The 18,964-nt window shown below is 40.5% G+C and overlaps 2 protein-coding genes across 4 annotated transcripts in view; both read left to right on the top strand.

The window, feature by feature from the left end:
* The window catches only part of LOC135240118 (death-associated protein kinase 1-like), a 39,854-nt gene extending 26,031 nt beyond the window's left edge, over nucleotides 1-13,823 (top strand). For all 3 annotated transcript variants that reach the window (XM_064309400.1, XM_064309401.1, XM_064309402.1), the window contains 10 exons: nucleotides 133-330; nucleotides 828-926; nucleotides 4,110-4,187; nucleotides 4,537-4,759; nucleotides 5,589-5,774; nucleotides 6,401-6,598; nucleotides 7,188-7,326; nucleotides 7,688-7,808; nucleotides 8,565-8,753; nucleotides 10,287-13,823. In XM_064309400.1, coding sequence (XP_064165470.1) covers nucleotides 133-330; nucleotides 828-926; nucleotides 4,110-4,187; nucleotides 4,537-4,759; nucleotides 5,589-5,774; nucleotides 6,401-6,598; nucleotides 7,188-7,326; nucleotides 7,688-7,808; nucleotides 8,565-8,753; nucleotides 10,287-11,531 — 2,676 coding nt within the window. In that variant the 3' untranslated portion in view covers nucleotides 11,532-13,823. The remainder of the gene's footprint in view (nucleotides 1-132; nucleotides 331-827; nucleotides 927-4,109; nucleotides 4,188-4,536; nucleotides 4,760-5,588; nucleotides 5,775-6,400; nucleotides 6,599-7,187; nucleotides 7,327-7,687; nucleotides 7,809-8,564; nucleotides 8,754-10,286) is intronic.
* Nucleotides 13,824-14,777: 954 nt separating this feature from the next.
* On the top strand, nucleotides 14,778-18,736 carry LOC135240119 (procathepsin L-like). The gene is made up of 8 exons (XM_064309403.1): nucleotides 14,778-14,929; nucleotides 15,701-15,836; nucleotides 16,092-16,214; nucleotides 16,327-16,479; nucleotides 16,708-16,932; nucleotides 17,048-17,216; nucleotides 17,566-17,683; nucleotides 17,852-18,736. Exons 2-8 carry the CDS (start codon nucleotides 15,711-15,713, stop codon nucleotides 17,949-17,951), a joined length of 1,014 nt encoding a protein of 337 aa, XP_064165473.1. The 5' UTR covers nucleotides 14,778-14,929; nucleotides 15,701-15,710; the 3' UTR covers nucleotides 17,952-18,736.
* Nucleotides 18,737-18,964: the final 228 nt, after the last annotated feature.

Below are 18,964 nucleotides of genomic sequence, written 5' to 3' on the forward strand. Positions count from 1 at the left end.
AGACTAATTGCTCAAATGGCCTTATGGGACCAAAAGGCCATTGCGTGAAGGGCAGAAGGGCTTCTTGTTGATTCAGTGGTAGAGTGACCGAGCTGAGTGTAAGTAAGGGGCGGGTCTTCGTGTTTGTTTCAGGATGGTCATGTGGCCCTGCACCTGGCTGTGCGCAGATGTCAGACAGCTGTCGTCAAATGCTTGCTCAGTCACCGCTGCTGTGTGGATGTCCAGGATCACCATGGTAACACCCCACTGCACATTGCTTGCAAGGATGGCAACCTGCCCATTGTGTCATCCCTCTGCAGCAGCAGTGCTGCGCTGGACATCCCCAATAAGGTGGGTATATGTGGCCATCTTCAGTGTGTTGTAAATAGCTGAAATGATCAGTCATTTAACTGTTTTTCAACAGTGTAGTGCTGTTCTATCCCATCAAACCTCAGAAATAAAAATTTCATATGCTGATTTTTCTCTTTGTAACTTTCAGGTAAAATTATTTTGAAAACAGAATTGTTCTACCAGTAGTGATTTCAGAAGTGTAGACATGTTTTTGATTGCTGAATTTATCATCAAATTGCTGTTCAATACTCTGAGCCACCAAATTTACATCCATATTTTCCAGACACTTCTGTTATTCTACATCTATGCTTCCTTCTTCTACTTTGGCAATATGGGATGATGTTGTACCTTTTTTTTGTGAAGAAAATTGATAATTAAAATAATAATTTCTCCATGCACTCTTTATTGTGTAATTGTGTTGGAATTCTTTTACATTTTTTATAATTATTTTGCTTATATATATATTCTGATCATATGAGTCCTTTGTTTCCCCGTAGCATGGGAGAACACCTCTTCACCTGGCTGCAAACAATGGGTGCCTGGAGGTTGTACGATATCTTTGTGCTGCGGGTGCTAATACAGATGCCATAACCAGTGTAAGTACCGCGTGTATTGATAAATTCAGCCAGGCAGACCTCTGAATCGCAAAAATTGTTTTATTGAATGTCAGAACACAGGCATCCATCGTAAGACAGTTTGGCAAGAGCCCTACCTACACACAGAGAGTGCAGGAGGGCCTGAGGCCAATGACAAAGTCCCCAGGTCCTTTCCCTTAGATTATAACCAGTAACAGATACAGTAAACAGGTAACTGAGTGATCTGTTCTGCTTAATGGTTGCTGTCATTCACTCTAACACAGAAATCTCAGCTCATTCCCATACAGAAATTTCAGCACATTCTCTTACAGAGATGCCACCCCACTCTCACACATAGGTCTCAGCTATCACTTATAGAGATCTCAGCTCATTCTCCTACAGTTGAAGCCTGTTAATTAGAGCTGAGGGTGCTGTGTCACTGCAGAAGAAATTGGCACCACTCAAGCACCCACTGAAAGGAGAGCAGGTGAAGGTCCATGTGCTCTGCAGGTGAAGGTCCATGTGCTGCTTCTGTTGCAGCTTTCACTGCAACAGAAGCAAAAAATTACCAATTGGAAAGCAGTAGTGAAATTGCTTGTTGTTGTGACAAACAGATGTTTGATGAGTATATAAAATGAAAATAAAAATTGTATTTCTTGACTGTAATAAAGTCTTGACAGGACCAAGGTCAGCTGCTTTTAAATGTTGTAATAGTGTAAATGTCATAGCGTATATTTTACGTCTTCAATATTGTGGGTATATTGTTATTTTTAATGAATTTTATATACTCTTTAGAATTTCAGAGACCTCATGTATATACACACACATATATACATATATATATACAATGGCACAAAGTGCTTGAATGTAAAGAAATGGTCTGGAGTCTGGGTGGGTTAAAATGGCAATGATGCCATATTTTCAAGGCGATGATGTTTCTTATTGAAACATCCCCTATGGTGCCTCCCAACCGATGCTGACACAAACACCTTTAGAAATTAGCCCTGGATTTTTGCTACTATTGTCTCATTATTCTTAGGCAATAACACTGTTTGCCTGTTCTGAGCTACATTTTTTCATGATGTACCTTTTACCTAACCTCTTGAAACGTTTTAGAGTACGGAAAAATATGTTCAACGTTGCAATGCGGCTGATGCAGTAAGAGGTTGAAGGCTTTCTGAAGACAATGGGGAGGCAGAGCAGGAGTGGGAGAAGAGAGGGTGCATTTGGGAGAGAAAAGTGGACAGCTCATTCTGAACCCTGTCACTCGCACAGTCACACTTCAGCGCACAGGAACTGGCAGCTGAGCTTTTTGTTTTATAACAGTGATAGACAGAGGAGTAATTACGGTGTGGAGGGATGATTTCTGCTTCCTGTCTTGAACAATGTGTGTGTTGGGGAAATCATTCACTCAGTCAGTTTCAACAGAATGTTATGTATATTACCTTAATTAAAAAGGAAAAATAATTAATAAGGCAAATAATATTTTTATCAAATCATTGGTAAGTTTATTTATTTTGTGACTATATTTAACTGTGATTATTTAGCTGCTCAGATGTTACTTTGAAAGAGGGAGGCACTGCACTCCTGCTTTTTACACAACTCAGGAAACAAACCCACCATCTTCTAACTGTCTTACACTTTAGTTTGACATAGATCTCCCTCTTGCAAATAACTAAGCTCTATTGTTTTCAATTTTAGAGTTTGTTTGTGGATTTTACACTTTTATATCAATGTTGCATGGTTGATGCAGTGTTCATTCATCAGAAAATATAATAAAAGATCAAAACTTGACACTGATCTAGCCATATAATCATTGATCATGAATGTAGAACAATATCAGCTGGAGCAAACTTGTATGGTGAAGAGTTCTCTTTTTACTTTAGTTATAAAAGATGGACAAGTGAGCAGACGTGTCAAAAATACAACTTGTCCTACCAACCGGCTCAGCCATGTTAGAGGGTGTTTGTAAACTAGACCACCCAGAGGCTAATAAGGCAATAGACCTCAATATATCATTTTTGTATGAAGAGAAATGATGCATTGCAGATATGAAACTTTTTCCTTTGACCTCTATCCAGTAAACCAGAGAAATACTAAGTATGCCTCTTCATTCCCAAGAGACCTGGTGAATTTAACTGTGTCTTTAGCCTTCATGATGTTCGTTTCGGTTTACTGAGTACTAAGAAAAAGCTTAATATACAGAATGTCTGTATATATATATATATATATATATATATATATATATATATATGTGTGTGTGTGTGTGTGTGTGTGTATAATAACAATTATATATAATAATTATGTATTTCCTGATGCAGAGCAAGAGGCAGGCATGGAATGTGAATTTAGTTTACTCATATTTTATTCATATCTGTATTTGATTGTGCATATAGTGGAGTGCAAGTGTCTGCTGCAGTCTAAACATGAATGTGATATATCCAGCTGTCAGCTGTCAATTTTGTAATAGTGTAAAATTGAAGACACACAATGCAGTTTTGCACAGGAAGCTGTTTAACAAACATGTTTTGAGTATGGAGTACACACTCAAATGTTCATTTTTTCACCAGAGCTCTCTATTAAAGCTTTTCATCTGATCACAAATAACTTAGTTATTCAATGCCTAACAGACCATTACATTTTTGCAGGTGTGGCCTTTTTAAAGTATTGGTCACTGGTGGTCTCATTTACGCACTAATGAACTAGTAGTATAATTTTGATCTTAACTTTCGGAATTTGTGCGATCGGTTTTTAAAAAATGGTTGTTGATTGTATTTTCTGATATTTCAATAACAGTAAAATCATTTTAGTGACATTTCATTTTCGAAAAGGTTCTGGAGAAGATAAAGCATTGTGGTAATAACTATTGATTTCTACAGGGCCATAGGATAAGCCGAGTCTCGGTGCAGTTTCTTAATATCTTTTTTTCACACCGCTCAGGCTGTGCATTCAGACACCCATTGCGATTCTGTAAGCATAGTGGGGGAAGCAAACACCTCTATTCTCATGATCGAGATCACAGCGAAAGTGTGACTGTGCTGCGCCATCAACACCTGGGCTGCTGCTTACCAAAGAGCAAATTAGGAGACGGCGAGCAGAGGGTGTGAGTGCGGTGTCTGATGCCCCTCACCCGTCTGTCGACAGGAACGCAGTCACATGCCCGCTGCCCTGTCTTAATCACATGTCTCCTGCTGCTCTCGACAGGATGGGAGCTCTGCCGAAGACCTGGCCAGGATGGCGCAGCATGAACATGTCGCCGCCCTGCTGGCGAAGCTTAAAAAGGTAGATGAGACCACCGAGTTAGAAGAAGTCTGGTAACACTCATTTTTATTCATTAGTTTTGTCTTCATCCATATTTCCATACTTGATTGATATTTAATTACAATGCATATGACTATTCCTGATACACTATGTTGGAATAAACTGAGTGACAATTGAGTATATACCTTGTGAGACATAGGAATGCCTGTTTCTTATACCAATCATATGCAATAGCTCACTTGTTATGGAGGTGCCACAACACCAGAGATGTTGGGATATTCAAGTGATTTAGTGCCACTCACATATGCTGAAACATTTGTCCATATTATTGGAGGATGTGTTTAATTGTTTCATCTGATTGGTCCCCCAGGATACGCACAAAGCCAGCTTCGTCCAGCAGCTGCGGCCCACACAGTCCCCTCAGCCCCGGGTAAAGCTCAAGTTGTTTGGGCACTGTGGGTCAGGGAAGAGCACCTTACTGGAGTCCCTCAAGTGCGGACTTCTCCGGAGCTTCTTCAGGCGGAAGAAAACCCGAATATCTTCCAACAACCTCACCCGCTTCCCCCCATCACCCACATCCGCCACACCCACTGGTACAGCGCCGATTTCAACAAAGCTTCTCAGTCTCTTATTTATGTGTTACACTCTTTTGACTCATCTCTATGGTTTTGTGCATGTTAGCTTGCTAAATGGTCAGAACTGGAGAGCTTCTGATATGTGCTCTTTTGAAATCAAAATAAGTCTATTATTGAAAGAAAAGACATAAGATTCTCCTGGTTCTCAGTTGGCATAAGACAAAAGACAAAAAAAGTCTAATAGATATGTGAGAACAGCAGTGACAGCTGTCCTTGTTCCTGTTGTAAAATCTCCCTGGTCTCAGCCTCCCTGTTCACAGTGATAGATCTGTCTGCCACAGTTGGCTCCCCACATTCTCCTCACTCCCCAGACGGCCCAGTTTGCTCAAAATAAAAGCGTATCGTTTAAGGAACAGTGATAAATCAACGGCTGCTAGACATGTTCAATGCTGCATGACAAGCATAGACTTGCTCCTGGGGTATTCATTCACCCAGTTCATCTCCAGTCCAGGACAAATGGGCTTTTTACATGTTATTACATCCAATTCCACTTTTGAGTCATGACTTTTCATGGATGGAAATGTACTGTTTTTTCTTTACCGAAGTGGGTAACTGACATTTAAAAAATTTTGAAGGTTGCATTTTAAATTTTTGAGGTTAGACTGCCCCCCATTGGTTAAAACTGGAAGTACATTTTTAAGAGTGCATTAAAAAATCCAGATCATGAGAAATGTTCAATGGAACGTGCCATTACTTCATAGCAAAATGCAAAGTATTTAATTTCCTGATTTTGGGGAGAAAAGGACAGGATTGTAAAAATGAACTTCGGGTTTGTGTCTTCGAGCAGTATCCCTGAGCATTTCCAGTTTATACCCGGGGTGTGAGAACGTGAGCGTGCGCAGTCGCAGTATGATGTTCGAGCCCAGCCTCACAAAGGGTGTCCTGGAAGGCTGTTCCCCCACACATGGCTCCCTCTCCACCAGTGATGATCAGTCCACCAAGGCCATTGACATCCAAAATGCCAACATTAACGGTGAGTGGCTCATCTGGGTCGAGCAGAGCACACAGGAGTCACTGTAAGGCTATACAGGATACAGAGGTATAGGAAAGCATACACCAAAATTATCAATGCCAGTGAACCTCCTGATTCATTATGAAGAGGTACCCTAATATTCAATATTTTGTAATTGGATTTGTAAAAAAAAAACGTTTGTTACTACGGAAGAACATTTTGAATAGTTTGATATTTTGGTCACCTGTGTCACCCAGTATTAAATATTTCAAAAATAGACATTGTTTTTTTTTCTCTCTCTAAGCACTGTATGAATCTCCAGTTACTTCTATCTGGATAACAAGTCTGCAAAGAGCTCTGTGTCCACATTCAGGCGTGGAAATTAATGATACCAGGATCTGAATGCATATTAATGAGAAACAGTACAATGATTTTCCATAATCGTTTTTTAATTGACAAGCATTTGCATAGTGATTAGATGTCTAGAGCGCACTGGGTATTTGAATAAACCACAAATTATCACCACACACCATGTTATCATTCATCTACAGTTTGTTTCTTTCTTCCAAAGTGGAGGCCCTGCAGTTCTATGTGTAAAACCGTTGAGCACTCGTGATGATCTAAACGTTGTTGTCTTTGTCTATCAGGAGTGGGAGACTTCAGCGTGTGGGAGTTCTCTGGTAACCCAGTATACTACTGCTCCTATGATTACTTTGCTGCCAATGACATCACATCGGTGCACCTGGTACTCTTCAGCCTGGAGGAGCCTTACGAGACACAGCTCAGTCAGGTCACCTTCTGGCTTAACTTTCTCAAGTCCATCCACCTTCCGGAGGACGACATTGGTGCGTATCTGTGAATGCACATGGTTTCCATCTACCCAAATCACCTCTCTCCTCGTGCTAAGTATGATTTTCTGATTAGCTGTACTACTGCTGGTTATAGTTCCTTTACTGTGGACTTTTTGGCTGGACCGCAACAGCGGGGCCAGCCCTAAAAACGCGAATGTCTGCGACTGAGTTACTGAGTGAGTGATGAAGTTACACCATTGGTCGGCTGGAGAGGTCCAGCCATATACTAGGTTTTGACCTGGTCTTGTTTTTATATTTTCTGAATAGCACTGATAGACACATTGTTCGATCCCATGAACCTACTCAACAGAGCCATCTGTAATTAAGCCGTAGTTGCTTTAAATAATAATGGATGATCTATTAGTTATGCAGGTATAGGAGAGAGCAAATTCATACCACTGTGTGTGAATTCTGGCTGAAAATAGAGATTTAGAACACTTTGTTTTTTTTGTTTTTTTACATTTATTGTATTCAGTTTGTCTAGCTGTAGCCACGTCCAGACATTTTTCTTTAAGGGACAATCTGTTTTATTTTGACTGTGTCATGTTTTCTGTCAGCTAATGGTGTGCTGCTTTGTTACCAGCCTTTGGTGGAAGGGTAAAGAACGCTCTTCATGTTGTGCTGGTGGCCACACATGCAGACATTGTGAACGTGCCACGCCTCCATGGGGGGGAGTTTGGCTATGACAAGGAGGTGTCACTGTTGAAAGAAGTCAGAAGCAGGTGACTGATTATTACGCTGGAAGAAAATAATTTATTAACTGATATCCCAAACTTATGGATAATTCACAGTGTAACATGTATGGAATCATCACATTGAAGAAAATATTTAAATATAACCCAAGGTGATATGTTTAATTACACCACAGTATTAATTACAAGTCACCTGCGCTTACATGGTGAATTTATAAATAATATAGATGTCAAACTAAAGAGTTTCTCTGGGACTTATTTAAGTAGAATTATGGTTATGGTTTTTAAGTAATTGAAATTAATTTTATTTAATTTGCATAGCAATATGATGTATTTGCTTTTGAGTGTTAAATTTTGGTTGTTTTGATAATCTCCTGCTATGTATTTGCAGGTTTGGGAATGATTTTCAGATCTCTGAGAAGCTGTTCGTGATGGATGCTGGAGCGTCCGCCTCCAGGGAAATGAAACTGCTCAGAAATCACCTGCAAGAGCTGAGAAGCGCCATTATATCAGTTAGTCCTCAACATGTCGCTGATTGTGAAAGTGGATGTTCTGCTTGTAAGCGTTGCTGTTGCAGGGAACATGTTATGACATGTCCCACACAGACTCTGTGAATGTGGACCTGCTTGCTAACTGAGGGCTTATTGTCTATTTTCTGTAGCGGGTTAATGCTCCTTATCCCAGGATCCTTTTATATAATGTTTTTTTATATATGAAAATGTGCATATATGACGAAGGTATGTACAATAACACCACAGAAAGCCAATTCAAGGTGTCACCCTTTCACTAAAATCTTGCTCTGAAATACCAGATCCCTCCCCTGAGAACATAATTCTATCATTTCATAAAAGGTCTAGTATTCCAGTATTCATTCTTGTTTACATTAGTCATGAAAATGGCTTATTTGATCTAAATGCATAATATTTATCAATAATGTCTACAGCAGGGGTTCTTAACCCTGGTCTTGGAAGGCTGCTAATTTTTTTTTTGTTGCTGTTTCTCTCTACTTATTTGTTATATGTTATAGCAGTTTGTTACACAGTTGGCTCACCTCACCTGGCTTCTTGGGTCTGAATTAGTGACTTTAAAGTGAAAACCAAAATTAGTAAAAACCTACAGCCATCTGGGATCAGGGCTGAGAACCCCTGCTGTACAGGATGCTGGCAAAACGGCTATAACATGAGAATAGGGAGACCATTCCCCCTCATTGTACTCCAGTGAACAATAGGTTCAAGCTGGCTTTGTGCTAAAATCCCCTCTGTCCTCAGACGTGCCCACCCGTGACTCAGCTGTGTGAGAAGATTGCCTCGATCCTGCCCTCCTGGAGGAGGCTCAGGGGGTCCAACCAGCTGGTGTCCTGGCAGCAGTTTGTGCTGGATGTTCAGGAGCAGATTAACCCTTTGGTCAGCGATGATTCGCTGAGGGAGGTCGCCTTTCAGCTGCACAGCATGGGAGAGGTAACCAGTGCACATGTTGCCCTGACACACAGACCAAATACTTACCCTGACAGGCCTGACCTAATACAGTACACAAACAAGGGCGATAGCTTACTGTCCTGGTTTTACCACTAGAGGTCAGTGTTTACATATTGACCAAAAATGTCCTGCAGTTGGTGTGTGTATGTACTACTACTACTGCTATTTTATTAAAAAATTAATTCACTCATATTTGGTTTTATATTGTCACAGCAACAACAAAAGCAATAATAATAATAATCACCATTATTGTCATCATTCTGACAATAATGGCTTGTGTTCTCTTGGCTGTTATTTTCTTTAAAGAAATTAAAGAAAACTGAGTTGGAGAAACATCTTCTGTTTGTACAACACTATTATATTAGAGGACTCTTAAATTTAACAGCGTGGACATACAATCTTTTCTTCCCTGACAGTCTGGAGGATTTGTGTGTATGTGATTGAACTCTAAACCTCACTTCCCTTCTGTGGACATTGTAGCTACTTTATCTGCCAGTTGTTTCCCTAATGCAACAGAATTCAAAAGGCAAAGACAATTCAATGTTCCCTAGAGGCAAATTTGCGAACAGCGTGTGAACATGACCTCAGGGTACCTTAGGGTGTGACAAGTACCAGGAGACCTAGAAATAGTAACTTGTTTACAGCTGAGCTGTATATAAGGAATTACATTACATTTGCTTAGCAGATGGTCTTATCCAGAGTGACTTACAAATGTGGAGCACATCAGCGTTAATCTCAAGAATGCAAAGGCCCAACATCACCAAGAAGGCACAGAAGGCCTATTTATAATCAATAAGTTACTCAAACAAACCAATCCAATTAGTCCAGTAAAGAAAAGTGAATTCCATTGTACAGCTAACCTATTTTTAGAGCTATTACATTATTATCCTGAAGGAAATAATAAAAAAGAAGGAAGATAGCTAAAGATGGGCAGGGGAGGCATGGTGCAGACGTGTTGGAAGTGTTGAATCTCAAGTGTGCAGAAGGGTTTATGCTGTCCTGATTACAGTTGTAAGAATCCCCTCAGGAACACCAAACAGCAGAAGTATTAGAGTGGCAAAGGAATGTGTGTAGTCTTACCAAGTACTACTGGAACAGGATTCATAACAGTCTTACATAGAAGGAGACTGCAAATGATCCGCCAGTATTGTAGTTCTATACGGATCGCTGTCTATCTTGGTAGATGCAGACGTGCTTCTATTTGGTGAGGAAGGAATGGATTTTCCAGACGTTGTACATGAAGGATCTGCACAGCACTCTTTGCAGAAATATTATGTATATCTAAGATGCATTTCTGAGATGTATGTAGTGCCTTGCATATAAGGAATATGTAGATGGTCTAGTAAGCTGGGTTATGTCACCATCGGTCGGCAGCAGCCATACACCCAGCCTTGGTACATCAAACATCATGTGACCCAGACCATACATCATATGACCCTGACCATTAATCATGGGACCATGAATGTGTATCATGTGACCCTGACCACACATCATGTTACCCTTTCTCCCAATCAGATCAATATTGCGCAGAGTGAAACGGTGCAGGACATGGTGCTGCTGGACCCACGCTGGCTGTGCAGCGGCGCTCTTGCCAGGATCCTTTCCGTTGACACACCCAAGGCCATCCACCACTACAGGGGGCGTTTCCTCCTGGAGGAGGTGCAGGGCTTGGTGGCAGAGAGCGATGTGGACGAGCTGCTGCAGATCCTGGATGCCATGGACGTGTGTGCCCGAGACCTCAGCAGCCCCACCATGGTGGACATCCCCGCCCTGGTCCGGACCAACGGGCTGCGGCGCTCCTGGACGGAAGAGGAGGACGAGGAGGTACTGGTCTACGGCGGGGTGCGCGTGGTCCCTGCAGAGCACCTGACTCCCTTCCCCTGCGGCCTCTTCCACAAGTTGCAGGTCAACCTCTGCCGCTGGAGCCACCAGCAGAAGCCAGAGGACGGTGACATCCGGCTGTGGGCTAACGGAGCCAGAGTATTGCACGGGCGCGCCGAGGCAGTGGTGCTGCTGGTCAACCACGGGCAGGGCGTGGAGGTGCGGGTGAGAGGGCCCGACTCTGACAGGGCCGGCTGCTACACTCTGCTGGACCTGATCTGCGGCATCATTGATGGCCTGTTGGCCGCCACGCTCCCGGGCCTCCTGACCGTGAAGCATTACCTGAGCCCCCAGCAGCTGAGGGAGCACCACGAGCCCATGATGATCTACCAGCCGCGTGACTTCTTCAGGGCTCAGGAGCTGAGGGAACACTCGCTCACCAACACCATGGGCGGCTACAGGGAGAGCTTCAGCAGTGTGCTGAGTTTCGGCTACACCCAGGTCTACCAGCAGGCCAGCCTGGGAGCAGACATCCACGCATCCGACATCAGCCCCTTGGCCAGGAGGAAGCTCTGCCGGCTCCTGGACCCTCCAGACGCTATGGGCAAGGACTGGTGCCTGCTGGCCATGAACCTGGGCCTGACAGAGCTGGTGGCCAGGTTCAGCACCCCCAATATAAATGGACCCCCTGGGGAGGGTGGCTTCCTTCCGAGCCCCACGGCCTTACTGCTGAAGGAGTGGAGTGGGCGTGCCGACAGCACGGTGGGCATTCTCCTGTCCAAACTGCGTGAGCTGGGGCGCAGGGATGCAGCCGACTTCCTCTTAAAGTCATCACCCGTGTTCCGGGTAAACCTGGAGAGGGCGTCACAGGATACCGATGCTCCTACCTTCAATGGGGGGACCTCCCATAACTCCATCAGTTCTGTCATATCCAGGTGAAAGGGTACAGTTTAAACATGATGCACAATCTAACTAAAACTTCCCTTTTCTGTCCATCTCCCATGTTGCAAAAAAAACCATGTTTATTCACACTGCTACCATTCCTGTAATAAGCACAGGTTGTTCCTTCACCAGAAAAAACTGAAGAAAAATTCTGAAAAAAAAATTGTGAAAACTGATGACCAATAGTATTTTTCTGTTTGAGCGTTTGTATATTTAACATAATATCTTAGCATATGGCTGTATAAATAAACAAAATCTATGACATTGAAAATATGACTCCAAGAAAATATTAACAGCTGTAATAATGTATGCATGTGTGTGTGAGTGCACTTATGCTCAGTGTTACAATTTTTGTGTCTTCAATCCTCATCGTCTGTAATGGTCAAAAGGTGGGTGTCTGAGAAGTTAGTTTCCATGTACAGCACACCCCTTGGTCAGGAGCAGTTTAGCTCCCTCCCTTTGACCACATAAATCTGTGTAAGGGCTTAGATACTCTAGATAGCTCTACTTCACCAATAAAATACACCCTACCCTCTGGATCAAAGATAAAGCATGTCCCACTGGTGTTATTATGCAATATGCTTTTGTAAAAGACTGAGATAAGCTTTCAGGAGGAGTATTAATTCCCTTATAGTAGAGCCATGTTTTAAATTGCATAAGGAATTATAGCAAAGGTGCACAGTAAAGTTGAAAAGGCTGGTTAATTTTATATTGACACCCAGAACTTATCCAGTCAAGTTGGAACAGACCACATTGGTGATTCCTGTAAGAGGGTGGTCTCTTCTTCTGTGAAGCATGTAAAATGCACAAATTCCACGTCAATTAACCATTCAAAAGAACAAAACAAAATCCCTATATACTTTTAAAGATTTCCATTCTACGTGCTGGTGGTATAACTGACCAGCTAACACCATTTTTGATTGTTTTGTATTTTGCATAGTAGAAGTACAAATCAAAAACTTAAATAGTAAATGTGTGGACATTTTTTGGGGGGGTTGGGATGTTTTTTGGCATTTGATGCAATAAATGATGGTATGATACCATGCCTTAGATAAATACTCTATTCTGATTGGTTAACAAGCCTATTGGTTGTATTTTATTTGTGTATAAGCATGGTAATCCGGGTACTTTGCCTCATTACAGTTTTACATAACTTTCAGATTGTCCTCTTAGAAATCCTGAATTAAAAGGAAACATAATCATAGCAACATGTTATAATAGTTCATTCACAAAACCAATCTATTTATTACATTTTAAACATTCTCAGCCAACTAATGCTTGAATATTCACTTCTTTTTATGCTATATCATGTTTGGAAATATTATGGAATATTTTTTAAATTATTATTATTTTAATCCAAAGTGTACATCATGAAGTCATTTATAGTGTCTGTTTATAATGTATACTTATTAGTATCTTGTAAAAAAAAAAAAATAGGCTTAAACAGTTGTGCTACTATATTTCATTGGCAGCACTTTAGAATGTTCCGACCAAAAGCAAATGTTTTTTTTGTCAGTCAGGTTTTTCAGAAGTAAGAGGTATGGTCAAAATGGATAGGAGAAGCAGTAGATTGAGCACATTTGGAAATTTAAGTATATTCTTAAAACCCATTTGGAGTAAATCAAATCACAAGAAGAACATTGCTTTAAATGTTCCTTCTATTTTGGAAAGTTTGTGGCAGGATACTTTGGAGTCACGATAACTGAAAGCCAAATATCCAAAGTACCTGAAAACATTTTACTAGAAACAACCCCAATTTAGTAACACCCTCAAATTGATGTCACTTTCATTATAATCATTTCATATTACACATCCAGAATTCAACAACTCACTGTTATCACTAAAAATGTGTCATAATTAGAAAAGCAGCCCTTGATAAAATGTTTTACTCAAATAACAAAAAGTGCATTTCAGTAAGACCAAACAAAAGTGTTTGAAAGGGAAATCGGCTATAAATATTATGTAATTTAAACTATTTTCCCCTCAGTGGATTTACCAGTTACAGCAGCTTTTCAAATCCCTTGGCTTCAGGATTTTTTTCCAATTATGGAAGGCATCATCTTCAGGTTTGTTTTTGTTTTTTTTGTTCTGATATGGCAGTATTAACCAATCTAAGGAACAGGAAGCATTTTATTTAAGACGTGCATTTTTACACACAAGTCTTTGCACAAGACAATTGTTTTAAATATATAAAATATGTTATTTAAGCATGCAATGTAATTCCATGTCATTAATATTGGTTTAAATGTTAAAATATTGTACATTTTTATAATAAATTGTTTACCTGATTAGCTTGACTTTTTTGTTTTTTCTTTGAAGAGTTATAGAAATCATATCACAGACTGAGTAGTGTAATGTCAAATATAGCTAAAATAGCTACACATATTTCTAAAGGAATAGAATATAGTAAGTTCATGTAAGTTCATGGACGTAGTTCATGTCATTGACTTTCCTGTCAACATTATTAACAGATGCCTGAAAACATTGTTTAGAGAACTGTGACATGCCTTAACGTGTGTACAAAATGGGGAATGAAAAAAAAAACAAACAAGAACTGTGGGGAATGAGTATGCTTTCACCATATGGACAAAATGTTAAACTCCTTAACAGTATTATATGGAGGGTGATGTCAGAATAAAACAACTTGTGACATGACATGAGAGGGTGTTGTACGTTAGTCACCATTTCCCCCATCTGTCAGGTGTTCATGTCTCGCTGAAAATTATGCTCTTAGAAAAAATATAAAGCCTATATTTTTGCCATTTATGTTGGGGGTTTGCATGATTTATTATGGAATTCCAAACAATAATCAATAATCATCTTCATGTGGAGTAGGCCCCTATGTCAGGGTAGAATTGTAAATAGTTGAAGTCACATGGTGTAGTAATATTTAAATCATTATTAAGACACATTGGAAATGAAAATCATTAAATCTTTTGGAAATTTGGTCTAATGATTAGTTTTGAAGCAACTTACATGTTCACTGTCTGTGATGTCCTTCAGTAAACTATTGTAGAGGCAACGTGTACTGTTTGAGAAGGCTCTGCCACCAACCTTAATCTTTCCTTCCATACAAGTTAAATATACAAATGACTCTGGCGTTTTGCTATAGTTGGTGTCAAAAGATGGTTTGGTCCTACAACACCAATCAATTTTGAAAGCCATTTATGAAACAAAAGCATATAGTTACTGTAGGATGTTGCCGTCACGTGGAAAGCATGTATTTATATGGTGGAGAGAGATCACATGCAGGGATGAGTTTACATAGGGGCGGACCTTCATGCGACGAATGGTCACCTCACAGCCAATGAACAACACTTCTAGTGTACAGCGAGCTGTATAAGTTCAGAACCCCATCAAAACCTTATAATTTCTTCGGTCGAAGAAAACGTACGGTGGGTCGTGCTTTACATACAAACAATACATTGTAGGTATCACGTAGATATTTTTTTCGGTGTACAATTTTGTGCACTGCTGATCTACAGCTTTTGTGTGTGTGATTTAAAAAAAAATCATTTTGAAATCTATTCCTAAATAATTTTCTAATATTTAAGCAGCTATTTATTTAGTGTCATTACAGTTGTATGGACGCTATTAAAAGCTTTATTTTTATTTGTTTTTTTAAATTCGGTTATATTTTTTCCAAATGTATCAAATGGCTTCTGTTGGACTTGTAATGGTCCGCTCCAGATTTTCGGAATCTTAGACTGGGAGTGTCTTCATGAAGAAAGTGATTGCAGTGTTTACATCTTGTATCAAGCTTGTTGCACCATAGAGCAAACCTGCATAAACAATGCAATGGATTGTTTTTTTTTTTCTTCTTTTCTTTGCTTTACCTGGAGAAAGGGCAACTGTTTTTTCGCTAGCTTGCTAGCTGCCTAGCTGCAGCGCATCTTGTACAACAGCACATCTTGAATGTACATTAAAGAAATGGCTGAAGTGCATTCGTTCATATGTTAACTGTAAATATAATTCATATAAAACGGCGTTTGTTACGTGATGTATTTCGAAGGGAGAAGCATGTTTGGTGCGCGTATATTTTCCTGTGCCATTCTCCTGTATGATGTGTCCCTGCCCATACGAGCAGTTGTTTTGCAGCTAGGCCCTACCATTGCACTATTCATAGCACTGTAACATGGTTGATACATGAAACTCTCTCTCCCCAGTTGTGTGACCATGACGCTGTATTTGACGGTGTTTACACTGTACCTGAGTGCAGTGTTGGCTGCTCCTAATTTGGACCCTCTGCTGGACGAACATTGGGACTCATGGAAAAACTGGCACAGTAAAAACTACCATGAGGTATGGCTTTCTAAACAGTGTTGGATTGGATGGTTACTGCAGTTGTATTGTAATGCAACTGGTGTTCATTAAATGTAGTCACAGGAGGCTCCTTTTTAACCTGTGGTTTATGACGAGGTAATGGGAGCAATATTGTATTTTTGTGTCACACTTGTGGTGATTGTTTATCCCGTAGCTTCGCTCAAATTTGGATGTTAGCCAGTCTTCTACTGAGTGACCACATGAAATATGAATGTCTGTTCAAATGTTTTGTAGAAGGAAGAAGGCTGGAGGCGAATGATTTGGGAAAAGAACTTGAAAAAGATTGAATTGCACAACCTTGAACATTCCCTTGGCAAGCATTCGTTCCGTCTAGGAATGAACCATTTTGGTGACATGGTAGGTGGCATTTGTCATGGACAGAAAATCTCTGGACTACCAGCTATAGTACACATGGATAGTGTTGTGAAGAACTGCAGAAAGCAGCGACTTACGGTTATTGTTTCTACAGACGAATGAGGAGTTCAGGCAACTCATGAATGGCTACGAGCACAAGGCTGAAAGGAAGTACAAGGGGTCTTTGTTCCTTGAACCTAACTTTCTTGATGTTCCAAAATCAGTTGACTGGAGAGAGAAGGGTTACGTAACTCCTGTGAAGGATCAGGTAAGAACCTGGAACCTCCATAGACTGCGACCAGAAAAATTGCTTTAAAAGGCGCCTAACATTTACCCCAGCCCTTTCGGGTAGTGTATTACCTCACGTCTCTGTATGGTTCAGTGAAAATTACACAATAATACATACTACATTGTATTAGCCACTTATTATGATTTATGATGCCACTTGTTATGAAAGGCCATAAACTGTACCCTTTCTCCCCACACTGTTGCTCAGGGTCAGTGTGGTTCTTGCTGGGCCTTCAGTAGCACTGGGGCCATGGAGGGCCAGCAGTTCAGGAAGTCAGGCAAGCTGGTGTCCCTCAGTGAACAAAATCTTGTGGACTGCTCTCGACCTGAGGGGAACCAGGGCTGCAATGGTGGGCTTATGGACCAAGCCTTCCAGTACATTCAGGACAACAATGGCCTAGACTCTGAAGAATCCTACCCATACCTGGCAACTGTAAGTTTGTACTGCCATTAAAAGAACACCTATGTACCCATTTTTAAAGTGGAAAATGGAGGACGGGGGGTATGTTGTAATTGGCCGATGTATTATTATTGTCGTAATTTCCTAGGATGACCAGCCCTGCCACTATGACCCTCAGTACAACTCTGCCAATGACACTGGCTTTGTGGATATTCCCAGTGGGAAAGAACGTGCTCTCATGAAGGCTGTGGCTTCAGTTGGTCCTGTCTCTGTTGCCATCGATGCCAGTCACGAGTCCTTTCAGTTCTACCAATCTGGTGAGTATTGCAGCACTTTGTAGATTTTTCTTACTGAAATAATATTTTTTTATGAATCATAGCTGTAAGATGGCATGGTGCAGCAGTAATCCAAGGAACCCTGGCTAACCCTGTTTTGAAGGGAGGCCATTTGATTGCCACCATTTTTGACTTTCAGTCATAGTCTATTAATTATATGGCCCAGGCTTTAACTTGAAACTGCTGAATTCAGCCTGCATTCATGGTAAGCCAACTGAGGCATGAAGCTGTGCCAAATTGGTTGGCATGTCCAAAGTTGTGAGCAAATTTGGGGATTTCTCCACGTGCTAATACATCTAACACAACCACTTGTCTGCTATCCACCTTGTAGGAATCTACTATGACAAAGACTGCAGCAGTGAGGAGCTGGATCACGGTGTTCTTGTTGTAGGTTATGGCTTCCAAGGCCAGGATGTAGATGGCAAGAAGTACTGGATTGTCAAGAACAGGCAAGTCAAAGTAGCAGAAATGTATATTAAAATTGACTTGAAGGGAATTCATTCCAGACTTCATGTGAAAGTGTTGTGCTTGGTCTCACTGTTGTGCTTTGTCATAACCACCACAGTGCTATCTTTGTATCTACTGTGCATTCAATGGTTGTTTGTCCTTCCTTGTAGCTGGAGTGAGAAGTGGGGTGACAAAGGATACATCTACATGGCCAAAGACAGGAAGAATCACTGTGGAATTGCCACAGCAGCAAGTTACCCACTGGTGTAAATGCAAAGATGAATTCAGTTTTAGGATATCGGAGTGGTTTGACAGGGCCGTACCAACATCCTAGCCTTAAAGAGGCCTGGGTACAAATGTAACCATGTATGATTAATGTGGTTTAATGAAACACTGTAATAGGGAATGTACGAAATTCTGCTTTGTTTTTACTGATTTTTATTTCATCATTTTATTTTTGTAGTAATTGCTGCTACTACTACTGCTACTACTACTGTAAGTCTTTAAATGTGAATGGCCTTTTTAATTTTTATAAGTGCAATGTAAAAATGTTCATTTTTATATATGTGTACCAATGGAATCTTTTATAAATGGATTTGTTTTATTATGTTGCTGCACATTTAAAATGGCAGAGGTGGTCCTTTGGCATTCCATTTACGAATTGCAGTACATTTGGATGGTGTGGACATTTTATTTTCATAAGAATGTCCCTTTTGTTAATTTGCACAATTGTTTTCATTCAGTGTACTCTCAAGTCAAAAGGCCATTTCAAATATCAGGGATAATCTGATGCCCGTATGCCTAGTTTTCACTGTGAACTATAAATGACCTGCATGTGTTGAAGCCTGATCGTATAAGTTTACAGGAATTATCTGTGCGCTCATAAGTGTGATTTTTTTCTGGCCCCTTTAATGGAGACACATTATTGTGGGATATGACAATTATATTGCAAGTGAGCTGTGATGCAGTCCATTGGCATTACCTGTTTGAATGTAGTGACTCTCCGTTTCCAAGGAAATGTGAATAATACTAATAAAAACAAGATTCACAAATAAGTTCATTTGGCAGCAGTTTTTTTGTTCTTGTGTGTCCAGTATCCCCTTTTGTGTTTAGATGTATGTGGAGAAAATGTATTTCAGACATGAAATTATGATATGGGAAAAATGGTTTGCTTTATTCTTATTATACTTATTCAACTGGTGACCTACTGTACTGAATAGCAATGCCTGTATCTGTATGATTGGATGGTGGTGTCATTACATTGACTATTGATATTAATAGAG

Source organism: Anguilla rostrata, chromosome 14 (assembly GCF_018555375.3).
Source record: "Anguilla rostrata isolate EN2019 chromosome 14, ASM1855537v3, whole genome shotgun sequence".
NCBI classification, from domain to species: Eukaryota; Metazoa; Chordata; class Actinopteri; order Anguilliformes; family Anguillidae; genus Anguilla; species Anguilla rostrata.

Bases quoted from the DNA above. Each gene is read 5' to 3' on its own strand.
- LOC135240119 (XM_064309403.1), top strand. From the start codon at position 15,711: ATGACGCTGTATTTGACGGTGTTTACACTGTACCTGAGTGCAGTGTTG. The intron at 15,837-16,091 runs GTATGGCTTTCT...AATGTTTTGTAG, and splicing joins ACAGTAAAAACTACCATGAG to AAGGAAGAAGGCTGGAGGCG. The intron at 17,684-17,851 runs GCAAGTCAAAGT...CCTTCCTTGTAG, and splicing joins TACTGGATTGTCAAGAACAG to CTGGAGTGAGAAGTGGGGTG.